The sequence below is a fragment of the Daphnia pulicaria genome, chromosome 6 (assembly GCF_021234035.1).
Source record: "Daphnia pulicaria isolate SC F1-1A chromosome 6, SC_F0-13Bv2, whole genome shotgun sequence".
Lineage (NCBI taxonomy): Eukaryota > Metazoa > Arthropoda > Branchiopoda > Diplostraca > Daphniidae > Daphnia > Daphnia pulicaria.
The window spans coordinates 18,694,106-18,716,883 of NC_060918.1; the positions used below are offsets into that span (position 1 = coordinate 18,694,106).

The following is a 22,778-nucleotide window of genomic DNA, read 5'->3' on the forward strand; positions in this document are numbered from 1 at the left end:
ATCCGATTCATAAATATGCGGAATTTCATATCTGTAGGCCAAATAAAAGTTCGTTTTCAGCATGCATTATGAATGTATTAAAAACACATTTAAAAATGAAAATAAAACAGTTCTGTGCATGCACGTAGAATACGTGTTAAACGCTTTCCAAAACGGAAAAAGGGTTCACTTTTGGTGTATGTTGCACAATGCATGTTACATTTTTTTCTTCCATTTACAATACATTATAAATGCATGTCGTCATGCGAAAATTCTCCTCGGGTTATAACAGGGACATTGGTACATAACCAGATAACTGAGCGTCTTTAGCAAGACGCATAGAATGCCTCCATCTCATTGTTGTATGAACTTTTCATGTAATTGTCGTATCGTTTTTTACATAATATTAATTATAGTTACTAACAATATGTCTGTTAATAGGAAACTGGAGAGACAAGGTATCCTCGGTAGTGTTTCCGAACTGGATTTGTTTTGCCTTCATATGGTATTTCTCCCAATTATTCAGTAGACAAATTTTTAAATGAGTGGAACCTCATCAATGTCCCCTATTTGCATGTTAATGAGAGGGGTTCACATCCTTACGGAGAAGATCCGCATTGGAACGAAGAAGATTCAGGTGAGCGTTTTGACAGTTAACATTTCTTTAGTAATTATTTTAAATACTTCCTTTGTTAACATGGGATATTAGTTTCTAGCAATACATAGGTGAGGACCCATTTATGAACGGCGAACCATTGGAAGGCACAGAAATCGAGTTTGAAATTTACTGGTGAATAGAACGAAGCCTTAAAGGAAACATTTGGTATTTGCTTAGCAGTCTCCCATTAGCAATGCAGATATTTTGACGGCTTTGCCAGGAGGTGATGGAAATATCTCTTAATAATGACGTATATTTGTTTAATTTGACTGAAGCACACAAACAGTTTCCATCGAAAACGGAAAATCAGAATCAGAATTAGATTTGACGTTTTACATTTATTAGAGCAGCCGGAATTTGAACATTGGAATTTCAGTTTTGTTTTGATCATGCTGAATAATTCAACTTCCCTTTACCCTGAGGGAACACAAACAGCGTAAGACAACGATGAAATAGGGACACAAAAGAAATTCTGCTTATAAGAACTCGAGAAAATCAGCTGATGGACTTATTGCTTCCAATTATTCTTTTTATTGGAACCGAACCATTTTTTTGCAGTAGCTTTTCTGTTTTTCTGCTAGAAGTGCACAGTTATTTTCCAGTTTTATTGTCAACTGTTTCCAAAATGCCTGATTTCAAAAGAAGGGGCCAATAAACTGTGATGGGTTAAGGAAAAAGCTGTTTTACGCAAAAACAATCATGAAAAACTTTACCGTTTACAGTTTTACACAGCCAAGGATTGTTTGGGCGTCACATTGTAATCAAAAAAATATTTCTGTTTAGTATAACGAACTAAATGAATTTTAAAAAATATTATTCCAGATTTCAAAGTGTTTGAAGCGTGAAAAAGAGCTCAATATTAGTGGTTCCAAGTTAAGCCGAGAGAACTGCCCATCCTATTGCGCGGAACCGGAGACTACCTACCCCCGCATCTTTCAAGAGGAAAATCGCAATGCTGGCCGTTAGTGTTACATGTTGAATCTTCTTCCTGGAGAAGAAGATGGGGAATCTTTTATAATATGTTACTATGGATCTTGATGGCATACACCTTTACCATTACTCTTTTCCTTTCTTCTTCTACAACTCTCTCTTTATCTCCCTCTATTAATTTCCTCTTTTACCATTTTCTAACAGTAGCTTGAAACTGTTAAGTAATGCTTACCACTGTTAACCTCCGTATCTAACTAGGAAGTTGAGAACGACAAAGCTTTTTAAAGGGAAAGAAATGTGTCACGGCATTATTTAATTTCAATCTAGCATTGTGGGAAGAAAAGCTCAATGGTGTATTCCACGTCCTATCGTCAAAAGAGCAATGGGCAGCATTTCCACACCACTCTCGATCAGCCAAGTCATTCTGTCGATGTTGATTGCGAAGAGCTGGCGGCATAAGAAGAAACGAAGTTGACTTACGAGAATGTGGAAGCCGTATGTAGCTATTGCTAGTGGCGAAGAAGTAACACAACCTCAAAGAAAAGAAACTGAAAGGACATTTTTCAAAAAACATGTCCGTTGAAAAGTACTGTATCCTTAAATATATTTTGCATAAATATCATCTAATACGTGGAAAAGTACTGTATCCTTAAAAATATTTTGCATAAATGGGATATAATACATGATCTTTTTTACTCTATTTATAAATTGCCCAATACCATAGTTTTTCCAACCCATCGCAACGTTAACCCAGAACTATGGCGTTGGCCCAACCGATCACTGGTTATCACCGATCACCCACCGACCACTCTTCATCACCAGCGTGGGAAATTTTTCTGTCGCAGTGGTTCTGCTCAATGGTCAGACCAGCACCAAACTTAACAAAAACTTTGTCTTTACTTTTCGGCACTGTTGACGTAAATTAGAATTATTTAAAAAAAAAATCATGAGGAATATTGAGAAAACTAAAAACTGATTTTTATTCACAGGATTAAGAACGGGAAGACGGAAATATGGTGGCTCTAGAGTTGTAAGATTTGTAACGCATTCGCTGTTAGATGAATGATGTAAAGAAGTCCCATCTTTTCAGCCAGTCTGAGGTGAATTAAAAGGCAAGAAATTTCTATCCACAACTTCTTCTTCCTTATTCAAAATGCGTCTGCGTTATAATTGTTGGTACAGTGAAAGACAGAACTAATTTTCTGCAATAGGTAAGTGCCTTTAGTTTATCTTGAGCTGGTAAATTAGTGACTCATCCCATGTTGGTCTGTAAAATGTCGAATGGAAACTGGAAAGCGTCTTCACATCCGATTAGTAACCTTGCGAATTTCCATCGGTAATAAATTTTACTAGTTTAGGGAAGGTTTCGGGAAATTTAGTCAATTTTTTTGGCAACTGAAGTAATCAAGAATGCAATCCGTTGAAGTTTTTTCCAATTCACCACATATTTTCTCACGGCATTCTGTTGGCTGTTACCTGGCATATGTGTTCCAAACAGCCCCGAAGATTGATTCTAGAAAAAGATATGAGGGTAGTTTCAGTTTGTTCTCGATTCAGATACGTTTACTGTTCTCAGTAATTCTATTGAAAGATTTTGGTGTGGCCGTGTGGCATCTGTTTCTGAATTTGCTATGTATTGGGCGCTTTAGTTTCAGACAACTAGCATGTGTATCGTTTTGTGCTATTGTTTAACTAACTGTAAAGTGGGAAAATAATAGCAACAGCGATCCAGTGTACTATACTAGTGGAGTAGTCCAGCTACTTAAATTCTTTCTAAAAAAATTTTTATTACGTTACCGATGATCAGAGTTGTACAGAATGTTTTGATTGAACGACTGTTTTATAATTTCCAATAGACTTTACCGCTCAAGACTGAAGTAGCTAGGAGCGTCGGTTACAAAAAAAAACCGCAACGGATTTTGATGACCTAGGAGAGATAGAGCTTCGATGGAAGGTAAGACCACTTTGATTGTTGTACAATTAAGATCGAGGTGAAATAAGATGTTGCTGAAATCACATTTTAAACTTTATTTGCTGAATCAAAAAAATTTGTAAAATGTCTACAAATGTAACGCTGTGATTATGGATGTCAGATACTTTTATTATTATTATTACTGTTACTACTCAGCCGGAGCTCGGTACAGTCATCATTGCCTATTTAGCCGTCACATGAAGTGGGGGCACATTCGTTTTGATCAGGTCTGGTAGGGTCGGCGTCTTTCAAAATCAAGTGGCGATTAGTTGTGGAGTGGTTTAACTTTGATAACCGAGATTAGGATGGAGTTCCTTGTATGATACTTGTGATGTTTAGCACACGAAAACATAAATCTTTGGTCTACTAACAGTTAACACCCACCATGCTCTTCTTTTTTTACCAAAATAATAAGGGCGGGATCAACAGAAAAATAGAGATTCAATGTGATGGATACTACCACTAATACCGACGTATACACTGTTAACCATTCGGCCACCACGTCTGTTAATTAAATATTTTAATTATATATCTGGCTCATTCGTTTGGGTTGTTGTGACGTTTTGTCACAGGCACAGGCCCTGGCCCAGGCAAATGCTTCAATTTCTATAGAGCTACACTCACCGGCCGTGCCAGAAATCACTGGTGTGGAATACACTTGCCATTTCAAACTGAAAGATGTGCTCATTCAATGCCGCGTGTACACAATCAAAGTTTCCCCATATTATCAATCGCTCAAAGGCAAACCATGGATACCGAGATCGTTGTCCCACCTGCAGTTAAGTAGTAATAAGAAATTTTGTTTTCACCTGTAGAACAATAACTCGATAGACAGCAGGGAAACGTTGTTAAGCATTGCATAAAATACCAGTTCCCTTACTGTAGAATGGAAAGACTCTGGGTGTGCACCTCAACTTGACTGCATTTTATTTAGAGATAATACCAGTATATTTTTTAGCTTCTTTCCGTTTATTTTCTATTTGGTTCCGTATTAACTTTGTATTTAAAAATAGGACGGTATGGAGGTATGGAGAATGCTGGAAATGCGACCACGTCCCTTCAAATCCCACGTGATTGTCACAAACAAACGACAGAGGAAACTAACATTTCCTCCCTGTCACTTTCTGAGCATCAAACTTGTTCTGATATATGGGTACCGTTGGACCAGTGCCGAAGTTATAAAATTGAAATTGAACCACCAATCCTTATATACTTTGATTGAACTTCTTAGCCCGTATGTCAACAGATATTAATTAAAACAAAATAAAGTTTATTTGAAAAAAATCGTCGTTAAAGAAAGAGATTCAACCAAAAGAAAAAAGCATTTTTTTTGTTTGATTTGTTATTGTTGCAGAATATTTTGTCTATAGATACTTCCTCCATCACAGGATTTAATTATTTGTAATTAAATTAATCCTATCTTAATTTTATTAATCCTAAATTTGACATACATAAAAATAGTGCCAAGCCAAGAGGGATTTTATGCAGTGTTAACATTGACTGCTATAAGTATTCAATGATGTAACACTCACCCCACTAAAATGTCCCTTTTTTTTCTTTTTAATGTTTTATCTTTACAATTTTGAGTGTTATTGTTAGCGTAATGGATAGCAATCTAATCTGAGACACGAAAATCAAATTTTGAGGGAAATTTTGTTTTTAGTAACCCCAATAGTTTTTATGAAGTGCTCTTATTTAGACAACATAATCCCAACCTTAGCCAAAGACGTCCTAGTAGAGGAGACGCCGTTCCCAGTTTGGACAGGAGCTCAAAATATTTTCTTTTATCTCCAAAATCATGTATACAAATCTGTTTCTTAATTTGCATATAATGCTTTCATATACCCCCTAGTAATAATCAATAATAAAGCAGGAAGCAAGACCTTAGAAACAGTATTTACTCCTTTATTATTACTTAATGTCCTTTTTGTTCACTTATTGCTTCTGCTTCACCAAGCTGCGTTGCCAGATAAAACGGCAGAATAAATAGACCCCGAAGATTCCTAGAGATCTTATCTTTTCCAGTAGATGTTTTGATTTGGCAACGATGCCCACTGCATCTCTGGTTAAGCTTGGCAGAGGACGTTTCTTAAGTCTAGTGTTTACACGTTTCTGTATATCGCTCTCTGAGTTTTTTTAGGGGAGGGGGGGGGATTTAATTTACCAATTGGATTTTAATGAAATTCAGTTTGCATACTCCATGTCAGCAATTGCTTATTGATGCAACTAATAAGAATTATGCCGGTTGACCGTCTGTAACAGAAGGGAAATTTAAACAGCTTTCTTTAATTGTGTTAAGGTTCTTTGTTAATAATGATCTTGGGAGATACATGATTTACAAGTCTTTGGCACCATTCTTAAGTTCAAGTTTGAGCCACAAACTAGTAAATCCAATTCATCCACGTAACTTCAGGTATCATCTTCAATCGTCCAAGATATTTGTAAGAGGACGAGAGTGTAACGGATGAGATGAGATGAAGGAAATAAAGAGAAAGCAGTGGGATAGAATGTTCCTTCATCTTCCAAAAATAAGTAAATAAAAATAAAAACAAAAAAAGGGAAGAGACCAATGAAAAAAAAATCTTGTTATGGCTTTATGTTGGGAAGTTTTGGAACATTTAATCGGGTACGACAGACGCCTTTCATCCCTAATTGTTTCCTTGGACATAGTTGGGGGACATTTCCCGTTGACGTTGGCTTGATTTCGTTATTGGCATGACCGGAAAAAGAAGCCAGTGTTTTGTTAAGTGGACCCATTCGGGTATTGGTTCCCGTTTTAACTGGAGCTCCATGGCCTCCAGATCAGCTGGTAGTATCCTTTAGTTCCGGTTTTACCTTCACTTCCAGGGATTCCAGGTAGACCTGGGAAGCCTCTTTGTCCTGTGAATCCACGCGGGCCCATTTCTCCAGGCATGTCAGGCAAAAATTTCGGGATTCAAATTTCAGGTTCAATTTCAGTTCAAATTTCAGCAAAAATATTTATTTCAGGAACACAATGTTTGATGTGAATACGTAAATGAAAAAAACTCAAATGGCGTCTCTAGTCTCTACGCAGTTTTTATCACAAAGAAGCTGGAGTGCCAGATTTTAAGAATTCAATGCTAAAATTATAAAAATTTAATTAATTATTCGATGAATAAAAAGAAATAAAGAAAAAAACCGAATAACTATTATTTATATCTGCGTATTGCACGTTGATTACTTAATTTGGAAAAGATTAGGATTTAAATCCGTTTATTCCTTTTTTTTGAAAAATCAAAAAGCGGGTTAGAAAGGTCTTTGTTGTGGGTCCGTATTCGTTTTGAATCCGTGCGACTACATTCAATGTCGATGTAAGGCCCGGCTGGGGTGCTTACGGAGAAGATGGAGAGTACACGGAGACGAATAGCCAAAGGTGAAGCGCTTGTATTGCGTGTCCTATTGACAGGGGGAGTACAGCAAGAGAGAGAGAGGGATGCATACAGAGGGTTTATATATGGGGAGAAGCGCCCGATCAGCACCTGCAGACCGGGAATGACTTGCTGCATCGACCGGGGACGGCTTGCCACGGCAAGTCGTTCCGACTGTCCGCGCCAACCTGGAATGGCTGTCCGCACTATCCCGAGATGGCTCGGGAGGATGAGCTGTCTTGCAGTTCCCGCGTGACGTCAGGGATGACGCTGTTGGGGTGACGTCAGTGGTGCCGGTCGTGACGTCGGGTGTGGCGTCAGGGCGTGACGTCAGTGGCGGCGGCCATCTTGAAGAGGGCGGGGCTGCCGCCGGGGCATTACAGAGCCGTCTCCTTTAGAGACGACTCTCGGAGTCGGCAAAAAAAACAATCAGCAAGGTACACAAATACAATGGGGAACTGGGGGTTGTGGAAAAAAAACAAAGGATATATTTGAAGAGATTTATACCAGTTGCCTTGATATCCATGTGAAAAAATTTAAAAAAAAACGGAATATAGGGACAAAAATTGGGAACTGAGGAGTAAGAAAATAATACGCACGGGTGGGAAATAGGGGGTTGGTGAACATGTAAATGGAAGAGAAAAACCAGAGAAAATAGAACAAAATAGGGGAATGGTTTTTGAACGGAAAAAGAATCAAGGTGGGAAAACGAGAAGAGAAAAAAAACATGTAATGGCTGCAGGGGGAAACTGGGGAGGAAGGCGGACTTGAGAAAACGTTATTGACGGTGATACCTGGGGCGGGTATGTTTGGAGGAAAGTACTCTAGGAAATATAGTTGGGGAAATTAGCATGTTGAGAAAAATGGTGAAATAGATGGTATACTATATGTGTAAAATCAATAGGGGGGAAGGTGAACGGGGAACTGAAATTTCATGAGTCATATATGGCAACAAATGGTTATGGGAAACTGGGGTGGAAGGCGGAAGTCTATGAAAGTCGCAGGGTGGAAAAAAAATGTAATGGGATGTGTCTGTAGCTAGGCATGTAGAAGTGTTAAGGGGAAATATGGTAAAGGTAGAGATTGGTTGTGGCTGCAAAATGAATGTGTACGAAGAGAAAAAAAATATGGGAAAAGATGTAATGGGATCGATAAGGGGTTTTAAAAAAAAATATTAGCAGACGATATTTAAAAAAAAAACGGTTAACATGTTAAAAAGAATTAGAGCGGCATTAGAGTGGGAGTTATTGTTGTTGCCGTGGGTCAATAGCCCTGGCTCTCTGGCTCCTTTCCGCCGGGCGTGGTTTGCCCGTGCACTGTGAGCGCAGGTGGCCCGCTTGACGGCATCTAGGACATGTTGGGCCGTTTGCTGCGACCGCGCGGCGACGTACTGGGCGGACCGCAAGGGTCCGTGGCCACCGGATGGTGGCGCCGGGGAATTCGAGTCTGAATTCCAATATTTGTAAGTAGTCGAGGCCTAGCATGAACTGTGTGTTGATTCTTGTAATCAACACGCAGAAATGTTCACCGCTTGATCTTAGTTGGAGGTTTATTCTTCCTAATATGGGGAACCTGGTTTTTGTGATCGGGTCGAGGTGGTACTCCCCGTCTTGACCGGGTTCCATATTGTATTTTGATTGTCGCTGCCAGGTGATTGATGCCATGGACACCGTTAGTCCTGTGGCGTATATGGGACGGGGTGTGGTTAGTTCCTCTTCCCCGGGGATGGGGTAGTGCGGGATCATCTCCTCGTTTCCGTCACGGTTGGCGAGCCTGCCCTGTAGTGTTAGGATGGAATCCATTCCCAGCACTAATGGGGCGCCGATTTCGTCACTTTGGACGACGTACGCGGTGATGATTTTTTGTTGTCCCGCGTACTCCAGTGTTAAACTGGCTTCACTCTCGATTTGGTAGACTCTTGACGTTGCCGGGTCTTTAAATGACGTGTCCGGCCCGTACACTGGGCGGGTTGGGCACTCCAGTGTTTCCACCGTTGAACGGCGGATGAGGGTTATCGCCAGGTTGGTTGCGAAGGTGGAAATGATGTTGCTGTCGTTCACTACCATTCTGACGGAGGATTGTTGTGCCATTTCACTCGTTGGTGGTTTGTTCTTGACTGGCTAATGGTCGCCGTCTGCAGTGTTTTCGTTTTGACGTTTCTTTATTTTTTCGAAGACGGCGGGCCCTGTGTCTTATTGGAGATGCCCCTACGTGCTTTGTGTGGATGGGCGACATCTTTATTATCGGGGCCCCCCTCCCCCCTTCCTTTAATTTGATCTTTCGTCCCTTTTATGCAATTGCTATACATGTTGAGCGGGTCTGCGCAGGGAGTGGGGATAATAAACTGTCTTTTGGGCTGAAAAAAAAAATTGCTTTTCGCCGTCAGACTTGTGTCTTAAAAAAAAACATCTGGTGGGGAATTGGGTTTGAGAGTGGGTCCCAAAAAAAACATATAGTCTTAAGTTTCGTTTTTTTTTTCGAAATATGAGGGAAAGTGGGAATCGTTTCGAAGGGGGAAAGAAGGAAAACAAAAAAAAATAGTGATTTGGGAAGTTTATATGGAGTACGAGGTGGAAAACATTCAAAATCATCAAAGGGGAAAAGTGTGAGGGGCGTCTAGTAACTTTTGGGGATAACTGTTGCGAACAACAAAACATAGGAACGATTGGATCAAACTGGCCCGTGAAAAAAAAAATTCGTGGTTTTGTCGGGGACATTGACCACACCTTTGCGGACGAATATTTTGTCGCCGCTTAAAATTGGGGTTGCTAAGGGGGTTTCAACGGGAGGCTTTGATTCAAGATTGACGGGGAGTAAGATAAAAACATAACCGAATGCATTCGGGTGCGTCTTATTTAGCCTGTGTAAGGGACGAGAAAGGCAATGTGCCCCTTGCTTCTGGGATGGTGCTGGACCATCTTTCTATTGTTTGTGTCGGGCTTTTTGTAGGTTTGCAGGTGTCGATGCCACAAAGCTTGTGGCGATTGACGACGATGACATATACACGTACTCTTTACTCCTCTACGCTACGTCGGCTTCATCCTTGTCTCCGTAAGGGACCCCTCCTTACGATTGGACAGGAAGTGTCCTGTGGGGGGAATTGCTGAACGCGATGGTGGACGTCGATATTGAATAGTGGTGTGAACAAGGAATTCTTTTGTTCGGGCAAAATTAAATTGTATGGGAGCTTGTTTAATAGCAGTGTTGGAGGGAACGAATACGGAGAGGAAGAAAAAAAATAGCGAAAGACAGATTAATCGAAGCGAAAGGAATACGGGAGTTTTAACGTAGGGGAAACGAAGACGACGAATACGAAAACTAAAGCGACCTTTGTGTTGGTCGACACTGTTTTGTCAAAAGTATGGATTTGGGGGTGGTGTGTGGTCCCTTCCCGTTTCTTTCTTAATTCTAGATCCTTTCCCTGCGAGGGGAAATCTCGCCCCACAGACAGTGCTGTATAGTGTTTTCCGTTATTTTCTTTTGGAAAAACCGCCGTTCGTGATTTGGCTTCCTCTTTTGGGGACCCAAATTTGGCTTGACGTTTCACATTAATCTTTGCATGTTGAAGATTTACCAACGTCGCTATTCGTACACTGGTTAATGGTGCAACTGATTGGTGTTCCTTCCTCATAATACGTTCGCATGGAACGTTCATCTTTTACCGTTAATTCAAATTTAAAAACAGCAGACCGGTACAGTTGTTAACATGAAATGTTTTTGCTATCCCACAGGCTGAATTCAATATTTTTTTTTTCTTTTTGTATGTCGTCTCGACACACCCCGCCGCGTGGCTTTTGAAAGCGCCCTAGCTTCGGCGGTGATTGCCTTGGCTAATCCGCTGTTAAAGTGGGCACCCGTCGTGCGGTCAGCCGACAGTGGGAACTCATCGTCAAAAGAAAATTTCAGTTTCTAATTTGCCTTTCGGCATTTTCTTAATTCTCCAATGATTGGAGTGTTTGTCCTTGCCAAGCATCGGTACAGTATTTGGGAGCGGTTGGTGGAAAATAGACCATTTTTGGTGGTAGTTAGAGACGTTTTCGATTTACGTCGTCGTACAACGGTCCCGCGACACAGATTCCTTCACCTTTCGATTGCAAAGGGGAAACGCGTGAAGGAACTGAGCTCATTGCCGAAAATTGGGAGGCAAAGGTTGTATGACTTGCGACTTTTGTGCTTGGTTAAGGCAATTTATTGCCTGCGTCGCCTCGTTTTAGTGCGTACGTTTCGCCCATTTTACTTCACGCAATACATCTCCTGCTACCACGTAAATATGAAATTTTTTAAAGCGGACAGAATTAGATCTTCTCTTAGTGTAGTGAAAAGTTGCCCCTTTCTGTTTTGGACCTACAAAAAGGCTTGCCCTAAATGTTTTAAGCGCGTCGTTCAGTGGAGACCTCCGCTGGTTTGAATGCGTTTATTCCAATATAGCAATCGGAAAGGTTACCTAGGTTTCCCTATCAACTATTTTTCTTTTTTTTTTTTTTTTAGAGACCAAGTACGACAAAATCAAGGGGTTTTTTTCTTTTTTTTTAGTGAGGGCCCGCCACATAATTCTCAACTAAAAGGAGGCGGAGCGTTTCGTCTATCTTATTTTCGTTTCTCTGTCCGTCTTTCTTTTTCGTCCGATGGTGTTAACGGTGGGCTTTTTATCCTCGCTTTTGTCAAGGCGGAAAAAAAAACTAAGAATTGCTGCATATCCGTTAACGATTTTTACAATCCTGACACATTCTTTTCTTGTCGAAATTAACAAAGAGCTATCGGGGTTTGTTTGTTACTATTTTTGGATTTCGTGTTCAAGTCCCTTTCTCACACGCGGTTTTAAGAAAAAAAAAAAAAATCGGCTTTTTAGTTTTGAACTTAGCGGAAAAGTGATTGGTATGGCTTTATTACAATTTTGAACTTCTCTTTTTTTTTCGCGTGTGCGTGAATTTGATTTTTCCATCGAATTTCGTATCTGAAATCCTTTAAATCTTACTGTGAGCTCGGCCAAAGAAATTTAGGGCGCGATCGAAACATTTTAAAATCCAAACTTTTCTGGAGCCATTTATTCGCAAAAATTGTCCGCCAATCGTGCGGCATTACTGTAGGGAAACGCGGAAAAAATAAAGCTGCAACCTATTGCTTTCGCTCCCTAGCTTGTTCCGTATCCTCTATTTCTAACCTCTTGATTTAAATCACGAAACGTGATCTTCGTTCCGTCACCACACGGATATTTTTTTTCTTCCTTTCTTCTTCTTTTTTTTTTTTCATCACAATTCTCTCATAGAGCGTATTACCGCCCTTTCGTTTAAAAACCATTTGCAAGGGTACGATTAGTCCGGCCCATTCATCCCTTTATCACACAGCTTTTTTTTTTCTTTTATGTCCCCATTTTCTATGTTCATACTGGTTGCTTCTTTGGTGCAAGTAGTAGACGGAAATATGGGTTTTATGACACTTGTCTGAGTGCGGAACATATCCTAGCGCACTATCCGACGACGATCAGCCGTAGGCTGTCTCGTCTTTCTTCGAAAATTAAGAAAAAATGTAAACATAAAAATGCCGTAGCTTTGTGGCCTTGGTGGGAAAAATACGGTGCGTCTTCTGACCAACCAGGTGGCGGAAATTAAGGCCTGCCTAGAAGTCAGAGAATTAAAATCATGTAAAAATTCTTCCCTTTTCGGAAAATGATAGATAGTTAGCCTATTACGAAAGCCGTTGGGTGACTTACAAAATGAAAAAGGAAATTTTGCACAATCTTGCGATGGACAAAGAATATATATAAAAAAAAATTTAGTCCTCCTTTTACTTTTCCTCTGTCCAACTTAACGGACAAGCCCAGACCTACTTCTTTTCATGTAAAAATCGTCGCAATGTATGTGGGAATTTATGTAAAACTACTTTTGAGAATACCAGTTTCAAACGAAACACACCTATTGATTCATCCTTTGGGCCCTGGTAGGGGCTTGTAATGGCTTGCCTGGTGGCCGGCCTAGCCGTCGATGCACATTTTGCCGACGGCTTTTCCTCTTCTTAGATTTTTTATTGGCACCTTCCAATTGATTCTGTTGGACTGATTGACTAATAAAAAAAAACTTGGGAGCAAGTCAATACCTTTTTTTTTTTTTTTTTTTTTTTGGAATGCGAAAATGATAAAAAAAAATACGGGGTTGCCCCTTAATTGCAGCTACACCTCCCGACCCAGTGTGCGCTTTTAGGCGAACTATTTGGCCGCTCTGCTATTTGCAATTAACCTTTTCTTTTAGTATACCGTAACTGGGGGGATTCCCTAACTATTCGGATTAACTGAACAAAACCTGGGTCCTGTCGCTAATTGTTTCGTCCGAATCGGGTGGCGGACTATTACGAACTGTTCTAGAGTTTGCTTCACGGATAGTGCCCTGGTCGGAATTTAAAAAAAAATGAAACAATGATCATAATGTATATTTATGAATTAGATTTGATTTCTTGTACGTAAACGTGGAATCTTCCGGGCAGACGGATGACTCGGATTTTAAGTCCAGTAATAATTTTCCGACGGCTTTCCTGTTAAAGCAGCAAAGCGGCATCGCTTACCAGCATTGCCACTCAACAGGAGGAACATGCGGAATGGACCCAGACATCATCTTCTCACACTTTCTGTTTAATTATTTGAATTTACGGAATGAAACAAAACCCGGGGCTTGTCGCTACTTGTTTGGTTTGTAGGACGCTAATGGTAACACGGCCATACATATTTTCAGAACCGTGCGGGGGGGAAAGAAGACAAAATTGTTTTGGGGTTTTTAAGTTTCGAACGATACTCTACTCCTATCGGCTCCTTGGCCTGCGTGGTAGCCGGCCTAGCTGTCGATTATCATTTGCTGACGGCTTTTCTTCTCCCTAGGTTCTTTTTTTTAACGTTTTCCCAGCTAATTCTGTTGAATTGATTGGGGGAAGAGAAAAAAAACTTGGGGGTGAGTCAATACTATTTGCGTCGCTGGTGAGCTGGATGCGCCGTCTACATGTTATTGTGGATAAATGGAGAGAGGAAAAAAAAATAATAACGGAATTGCCTTTAAATGCAGCTGCTGCTTTCCTACTGACCCAAGTGCGCTTTAGGTGGATTATTTGGCCATATTTATTTATTTTTTATTTTTTAATTAATCTATACTTTTTTTATAATTTGACGGGGAGATCCCTTCATTATCTGGATTAGTGGAGTGAACGAGGGCCCGAGGCCCGCGTTACTTTTCGGCTGCAGGACGCTGCAGGTAACCCATAAATAAATAAAAGGGAAATATGAAAAATAGACGAAGAATATGGAACGATCGAGTGGCCGAAATAAAAAGGCCATGTAAATTAGCGCGTAAAATCGCCCGACAGATTCCCTATTGTAGAAAATCTTTCGCACTTTTTGAGAGAAGAATCGATAATTAAAGCATGCTTTTGATTGTTTGCCTTGATATTAAAAGTAAGTTTAAAACGCTTTTCGCGTTGTCGCCCTTTTAGTCGGCTGCCCTGTTGACGCTGGCATTTTTCGTGCCCGTAAGTAATTTTGACTGAGAAGGGATAAACTTGTTACCCCGATAGGCCTAACTAGTTACTTTGCGGCTTTGCAAAGTGCAAAAAAAATGAAGAAAACAAACGTGAACGAACGATATTTGGCGAGTGTACGCGAAGTATGTAACGCCTAGGGACCCTAATGTAATGAAATGGGGTTAATAAACTGGGGTTTGTAGGCCTAACGACCACCAGAGAAGAACAAAAATGCTTTTGTTTACTTTGTTTTCTTTAACTGGAAAGCTTGCACATTTAGACGGTCTGTCCCAAAACAACGGGGGTTTGGTCGCGCTAATAAAAAAAAATTCTCTGGGAGTGGGGCAACTCGGCTGGCCTTGGTGGACCGGCGCCGGCCTACCCCACCTGCCGCCCGCTGCGTTATAAAATTTACCTCAATCAAATGATTTTCGCAGCCTTACCTACCGTGTGGGTGAAAATAAACAAACAAAAAAAAAATGGGACAACCTTCATATTATTTTGCCTACTTGACGCAAATCCACTAGTTGCAATATATATTTAAGCCTTTAATTAAGAAATTTGTTTTTATCCATACGTAGTTCAAACCAAAAAATTTTTTTTTTTTCGTTCTTTTGCTGTAAATTAACTCTATTATAAACTCCGACTAAGGGTGCTGGAAACGAGAAGAGAAAGAGAAAAAAAAATAGCTAAATAGGGTGAGTTACGTTGAACGTTTAAGCAAAGGGAAGCGAACCCACGATAATAATAATAATAATAATAAAAAAAAACGCACAGATAGAGAGTTATTCACGAAATTTGTAAGGCTAGTAAATCGGTGCGGCAGAAATCTCGCGTTTGCTCTAGCTGTTAACGTTAAATCAACTGGAAATAACATCGATCACAAGAGATGAAATATAGGTGTGTTCTCCTTTGAGTACTGAGACCAACTGGCGTCTCTAAGTTCCGGGGAGGAGGGGGCTGTACTTGACCAAGAGGGTCGGCGATGGTTTTGTCGTGTCCAGAACAATAATCCATTAGCAAGGCTACTTTTTATGTCGTAAAAACGCGAACGCACAGGAGAAACACATATTAAACCATCAGTGCTTGTATCGTTCCTTGTCCATCCATGCTTTTTTTCTGATCAATGTATGGTAGTGGACAACAGTCATTTCGGTAACATGGTTGTTTAGATGTGCCGATGATCAGAGGTGGAACTTTACACGTTCCTGTCCAATTGCAACAAAGTACAGCCGTGATTCAATCCTTTCACAGCCTTTGTTCCATTTCTTAGCTGCCGCACATCGCCACCACCGACGATATAGGTGCGGTTCGGCATACATCGAAGGTTATACAAAACACATTACCGATGATAGGTCTTTGTTCACAACGTTTTCAAGCATTGACGCAGGCACTAAAACCGCCAAAGGAACCGGCAAAAACAACTTTCCCCTATCTGTTTTAGGTATAGGAGATGTTCGAATCCAGTCTCAAGTTAATGGTGACTGACATGACGGCATAATACACGGTGTCCTTTTCGAACCAGACCTCGGAATTAAACTTTTCTCCATTGGAAAGGCCACTGATCGTCAAATAAAGGCAACTTTTACAACGCTGACATCATCATCACAAAGGAAGAGAAAATCGTCACCAGAGGAATTAGGATCAAGAAAAATCCATATCGTATGAATTCTGTCTTTTAAATATGAAGAGCTCCATGCAAGTCCTTTTTCTGAAAAAAAACAGCTATGGCATGAAAGCCTCGGACACGTAAGGAATTCATCCGGAAAATGTTTAAATTAAACGCAGCTGATTTCCTCAAGATCACTTCAGTTCTGCTCTGCAGTTTTGTGAAGGTTGTCTGCTTGGTAAACACCATCGCCTCCCTTTTGGTACTAGTGGACGAAATCGTGCAACAAAAATAGGTGAGTTGGTGCACACAGATGTATCTGACCCAATAAGAAAGCCCTCTCTGAACGGTGCACCGTATTTCTTCTCGTTTCGAGATGATTTCACTGGTTTTCGTTTCGTCAAGAAACAGAAGATCGAGATATCGAGAACCTTAAAAAATACTCCCCCAGATTGGAAAATAAAACCGGTCATCACATCATTACTATTCGCAGTGACAATGGCGGTGAATATACGAGCACTGAACTCAAAGCTTGGCTAAAAGAAAAAAAGAATACGCCACGAAACAAGTGTTATTACTAAGAATCCCAGGCAGAATTTAGTTTCATATCGGACAAATTGCAACATCCTTGAATCTACCAGGAAGTTGCATCATCTATTGTCATCTTTACTCGGAGTCGAGCTATAGGTTGAAGCCATTGGATGCGCCTTTTCTTATGGAATCGATGAGTCCTGACTCTCCTGAACCCAGCAATGACAGAGTTTACTCCATATTATTGATGGTATGATCGAAAATCGAACGTTTCGCATCTCCTAATGTATCTTCGCACCGCTTATGTACCCATTCCAGTGGACGAGCGGTTAAAACGAGATCCAAAAAGAATTAACTGCTTCTTTGCGGGCTATGCTGAAACTCAAAAACAATTTCGTTCGTCTCTCTGATCCCGTATCAAGAAAGATAAACATTTCAAGAGATGTATATTTTCATGAATATGAGCAAGACCTAAGCAGTAGTAGAGCCCGTTCTACCGATTTTAGTGACTTTAATTGCGCTAACGACGATTCAGTACCTCCAGGTGGTGATGGATTGAGTGTAAATTAGTCGAGTCATCTTGAACGTCCCACCGGAACTATATAACACATTACATACTCTGATTAATCGCCAAGTACACTACTTCAACTACACTACAAGTACTCAACTCATGTGAATCCTGATCACCAACAATTCGACAAAAATCCACCTGCAGGCGAGACTATGGAAGATCCGACGAAATTGATCCTGACATTGACCCTTTCTAAGGTTTCTCTCCAGTCTGCCGCTCTCAACGAATTGAAACGAAAAGACTTCGTCTCATTGAGGATTCCAACTTCGTCAGTTATGACAACTCTAGTCCGATCTTAGAAATCAAGGAACCAAAGTATGCTAAAACTCTGGAGAGTCCCAAATGAATGCAAACATGGGCGAGAGAAGAAGTTGAGTCGCTCACAAAACATGGAACCTGGGTGCTCGAAAATCTTCCATAAGGAAGGCGGACAGTGAAAAGCAAGTGGGTATTAAAATTAAAACACTTCGTCAATGGACAGCTGTGCCGTTCAAAGCTCTTCTAGTGGCGAAAGTGAATTCACAAAAACGGAGTAATGATTATGTTACGTCCCAAAAGTTACGGTCCACAAGCCAGGTCTCGCAGCTTTTTCTTTGCTCTCTTTCTTCAACCAACCTCTTTGACGTCTGGCCCTGCACTGTCTTCTTCTTTCCCCTTTAATCCCGATGAGCACCCTCCGTCGTTTACTCCACGTTGACTTACGTTGACTTTTCATTTATTTTCCTTTTCCTAGAATCCAGCCTGACCTAAAATTCTGGATCATAACAATTATAACGAGACATACGCGCCAGTATTTAGCTATGAATCAATCCGGGTGGTGTTAGCAACGACAGCGGTGCACAATATCGAAATCATACAGTTCGACGTAAAAACGGCGTTTTTACAGGGAGATTTAAGTAGCCCGAGTGATTTTCCGACAGTCGCCTTCCAAACAAGGTGTGCCGATTGCTGAAAAGCCTGTTAGGCTTAAAAAAGCATCAAGAGCTTGGAACTTGAAATTTGACGACATTATCCTTCAATCTAGTTTAATCCGCAGCAACGCCAATCCCTGTGTTTATTTTCAAACCTATCAAAAGGAAAAGGTATAATGATTTGGGTTATATGGGTAGACGACGACCTGTTGCGTGGAACCAACCGAAAAGTCTGACATCAGTTATCAGTTTTCTTCATGAAAAAAAAATTACTGTAAAAGCACTGAAAAGCTTATGTGTCCAATGCGTATCGACAATTATTTCTGTTATTCACCGATTTACAAGGTAGCTAAACTTACTTAAACATTTTATAAACGTATATTTTACTGTTTTTTATTTCCACCATGTTTTCAATATAGATCTGACATTTTCAATTTCTCCAGTGCATATTTCTCGAGTAACTTCAAAATCGACTTATTAAATGCCCTCCAAGAATTAAGGTAAAAAACATGTTTTGATGTGCCTACACATTTTAATTGTTACATTGTGTATAAGCCTCAAGGAATGAAAAAAACTTCCAATACCAAAAGAAACGCACTCAAGTAAAGCTCATTCAATTTTTAAGAACAAGAAGAATTTAACGTCAAGGCAAAAGTCACAAAACGCGAAGTTAACTGACTTGAATATACCTAGTAAAATAAGGACCAGATAAAGATCTTGCAATGATCCTAAGAGCTAAGCCATCCAAAGGGTATGCCGTTCATCTGCAGAGTAATGCAGCACGCATTGATACAAATGACTGCATACAGTGAATACAGCGTTTATTTGTGCTGTCAATCGCACGTGTCAAGCAATATTAGACTCATTCGATGTGACTTACCATACATCGCAGATTTGTATTTCTCGGGAATTGAACCATTTGAGTGGCAATCGAGTGCGATACCAGCACGCCACTATATATTTATATAAATGTTCATTCAGTTTTAATAGATTAGTTTGTTACCTTGTTGATTAATGAGGAAGCCCTTATACCATATCAAAAAAGTGTAAGGTTAACGTCCGCATACAAATTTTTCTTCTAGTTTTTGGTGTGATTTAACTTTGAAACTCTTTAAGTGGAGTTGTTATGAAAGATATTAGGGTACCTTTAAAAAATATTTTCGCATATTAGCAGGGTTGTAAATCGATATTCTCCGCAATATCGCCGGTTGCGATAGTGCTATTTAGTTAACCCTGTATTGCCGATACCGCTAACGATACTATCGCGAGAAAATACCGCCGATAGCGATAGCGATACATAAGACGATATTGAAAACAAATTTGTTTGAAAAAATTATGAAAGCTTGGCTAAAAAAACATTTAAACCAACTTTGTTAGAATCTTTCGATTAGATCACAAAACTTAAGAAATTCAAAATGAAAGTAACTAAGTCTTCAATAACAATAAGGCTTAAAATTTTAAACAGAATTCGCCATGCCTTTATTCTGCAATTTGATAAGTGAAAATCTAAATTAAGGCCATTTCTTACAATGAAATGACGAAACGTTTTCTGATTTTATCGCTATAGCAAAAACTAGCGGTGATATCAACGCCAGTGTTTCCGATAGCCTAATTTAGAATTAAAGGGCGGTTTTTTAGCGCTATATTTAAGTTTAACGCCGATAATATCGCTATCGGGAGCGCTAGCGATACTCACAAGCCTGCATATTAGTCAAGTTCAACCACCTGACCTGGTATGAAGTGCCCAATTAAAACAATTTATATATATTTTTTTAATGTAAGGTATTATAATTATATCCTTAATTTCATAAATTACTTTGTTCACCAACAATAATAATAATATTTTGTATTTATAAAGCGCTTTTTCCAATCAATTATGCTCAAAAGCGCTGATCAAAGGCAGGGATTACAATCATCAGTCGGGGTAAGCAAGTTTAAATAGATGGGTCTCCAGGCCGGCTCGGAAGTTCTCGATGGAGGGAGACATTTTTAGATTGATGGGGAGGCTGTTCCAAATCTGAGGCGTTGCATGAGTGAAACTACGAGACCCTTACGCCCCCGGTAGCTTCACCGGAACCCCCAAATCACGTGAGATCTCACTATAACTCCTGAGGCGACGATTAACAGACCTGGGGGATACAAGTTTACACAGATACGATGGGGCAGTACCATTAACACATTGATAGGCCAAGACAGCAATTTTGTACATCACACGCTGAAGAATCGGGAGCCAATGAAGACTTTTCCGCTTGCACGTAATTTGCTCACGCTTCTTAGTCTGAGTTACCAGACGGACAGCTGCATTCTGCACTAGTTTTAGTTTGTCAAGAAGGTAATCCGGAAGGCCATAGAAGAGGGAGTTTCCGTAGTCAAGATGCGGGATGACGAGGGCACAAACAACCTGGTTACAGGCGGCTGCATCCAGAAATTTTCGAATGCGCGAAATGCGACGAAGATGATAGTACGCATTTCGGCAAGTGTTCACCTGGCGCTCCATGTTTAAATGGGAGTCGAAAATCACGCCCAAGTTTTTCACAAACGGAGAGGGAGTGATCGTGTATAAGAAATACCAATAAATTTCAATGCATAAAATTTTACAACAACTTACATTTATGATTATTTTTCAATAGTTTTTATTTTATTCAAGATGAAATAGTATATGCTACAAATTGTGTATAAGAAATATTATAAATAATATACATGCGACGTTATAAACAAAACAACAAAATATCTCTAAGATAGATATCGAATATATCTAATAGATGTATAATTTGATATATCTCAACGGTATACTGTAGATATCTTCGAAATGTAAAACAGCAGATAGAAATATTGATATCTATAAGATATCTAAAAGATAACTTGTTTTACTAGGGCCCCCTAAAAATCACTTAATTCTCCCGTTAACTGTTAAGTCGATCGCAAAAATAGCAATTTTCTGTTTCTTGCCAATAAAATTCATTTTTTTAACATTACCTAGTCTTTCATGAGACTTCTGTTTTGAAGTCAATTATCAACTTATCATGACAGTTTTTCTGCTTTGGCAGTTGTCTTCTGCTTGTTTCATTACATCAATATAGGGCGTGTCACAACAATTAGTCACGTGGAGCAGACGACACGACTGTTATGGACTGTCATGGTTATGGTTACTGTCATGGAAGCAACATTTTTCAAATCTTTGGTGACAAGGTGACAAGGTGCAGTTTCTTCAAAACTGGCGCTCCTGGTCTTCTTGTAAAATTCCCTCAATCTGGCATCTTTTAGTAGGGGGTTCACGAGTGGGCCCAAATCCTTCTGCAGGGGCTTGTGAGAAAATTTCTCTCCTTCGTCTTATCCTCCGTGGTGTTCTGTAGAGGAAGTTATTTAGAGGACTGAAATAGAACAACTGATTGTTAATGGGGGAAAAATTTAAAGATTTATATTATAAAAATTTCCTTTACAATTTGATTTTGCTGAATTTTATTCCATCCAACATCAAATTTGTTCGGCAAAACGACATGTAATGCAGCATATAATTCTCGCACTTGGTTTTTAGCCGCTTTAAACCGTATTTATCAGCAATTCTTTACCCATTGCTTCTATTGTGTTGGCGGTAACTCGTCCAGTGTATAATTAGTGTAACAGATGACGCAGAACTGCCGAGAAACTCTCTTTCTTGCGAAAACTATAGCAAATGCCTCACTGCTGGCATTTAGAATGCTTTTGTGTGCCTTAGGTTCATGGCCATCGGCCATCGGCGATTAAAATGACTTCACTCATGTGTCGAAGAGTCCCTCCAATTCTTCAGACAGAGAAGAGCTGCAATTGAAGTCGGTCGGTAGAGACCTTTCCATATTCACATGGCATGATGAATGAATGCCACCTGGCTTTTTAGAGTTTGTGTTGATGTCTTCTTTGTAAAATATAAACTTTGCTTTTCGCAATTCTCCTCCTGTCGTGATGACTCTCATTTGTCGCCGCACCTTCTCTCCTTCTTCGTTGATCAATTCCAGTTTTACTAGTTCCTCAAATTGGGTTGTTCAATCGCCATGCGACGTGACAGTTGTACGCGTGTTTTATCCAAGCATTAAAGATGGTTAGGTTAAATATAATATCAGGAATTTCTGGCAGAGGAACCAGGGCAAATGTAATGCTTTAGTACTCTCGTTTATATTGTTTAGTAATGGAACTTTGACGCTCAATTTTCAACTGCTGTTGCAACTTTAAAGCCCGGACAATCATACACAAAGGCTGGCGTTTTAAAACGAAACAGCTGAAATTTGAGTTGAATAACTGCAATTAAAAGTAACCTAATTCGCTGCGTTATTTCAAACGATTACAAGTAAAAAGAAATGTACATTACACACAACAATAACAATAAAAATAAAGAAACAAAGTAAAACGTAACGTAAAATCCACAAAAAATATTTTCATGTTTTCAATATTTTCTGTTGCCCATCGGAAGAGTGAAAATAAAATTTGTATGTTTGTTTGTATAAAAATATACCTTGTAAACTATAACCCTATGCTAGATGTTTTATGGTCCCACCGGTTTCATCGCAAGGTCCCTTTTGTGCAAGAAAGTTCCACTTGACTCTCACTCAAAAATCTTCCACATGATTCTAAAAGTTTGTGGAATTCTCACAATTTTCATATGGAAAAGCTTTTTTTCGGTGTCTCCAAGGCCTCTTCAAAAATCTTGAGGATGAATGAGTTGGCCACGTTAGTAACGTGAAACCAGTATTCGTAGTA

The 22,778-nt window shown here is 39.8% G+C and overlaps 1 protein-coding gene across 1 annotated transcript; it reads right to left on the minus strand.

Annotated features, from left to right (window-relative positions):
• Positions 1-20,097: 20,097 nt before the first annotated feature.
• Positions 20,098-20,544, minus strand: LOC124342158. The gene has a single exon (XM_046795125.1). The coding sequence runs from the start codon at positions 20,542-20,544 to the stop codon at positions 20,098-20,100; it is 447 nt and encodes a 148-aa protein (XP_046651081.1).
• Between the last annotated feature and the right edge of the window lie 2,234 nt (positions 20,545-22,778).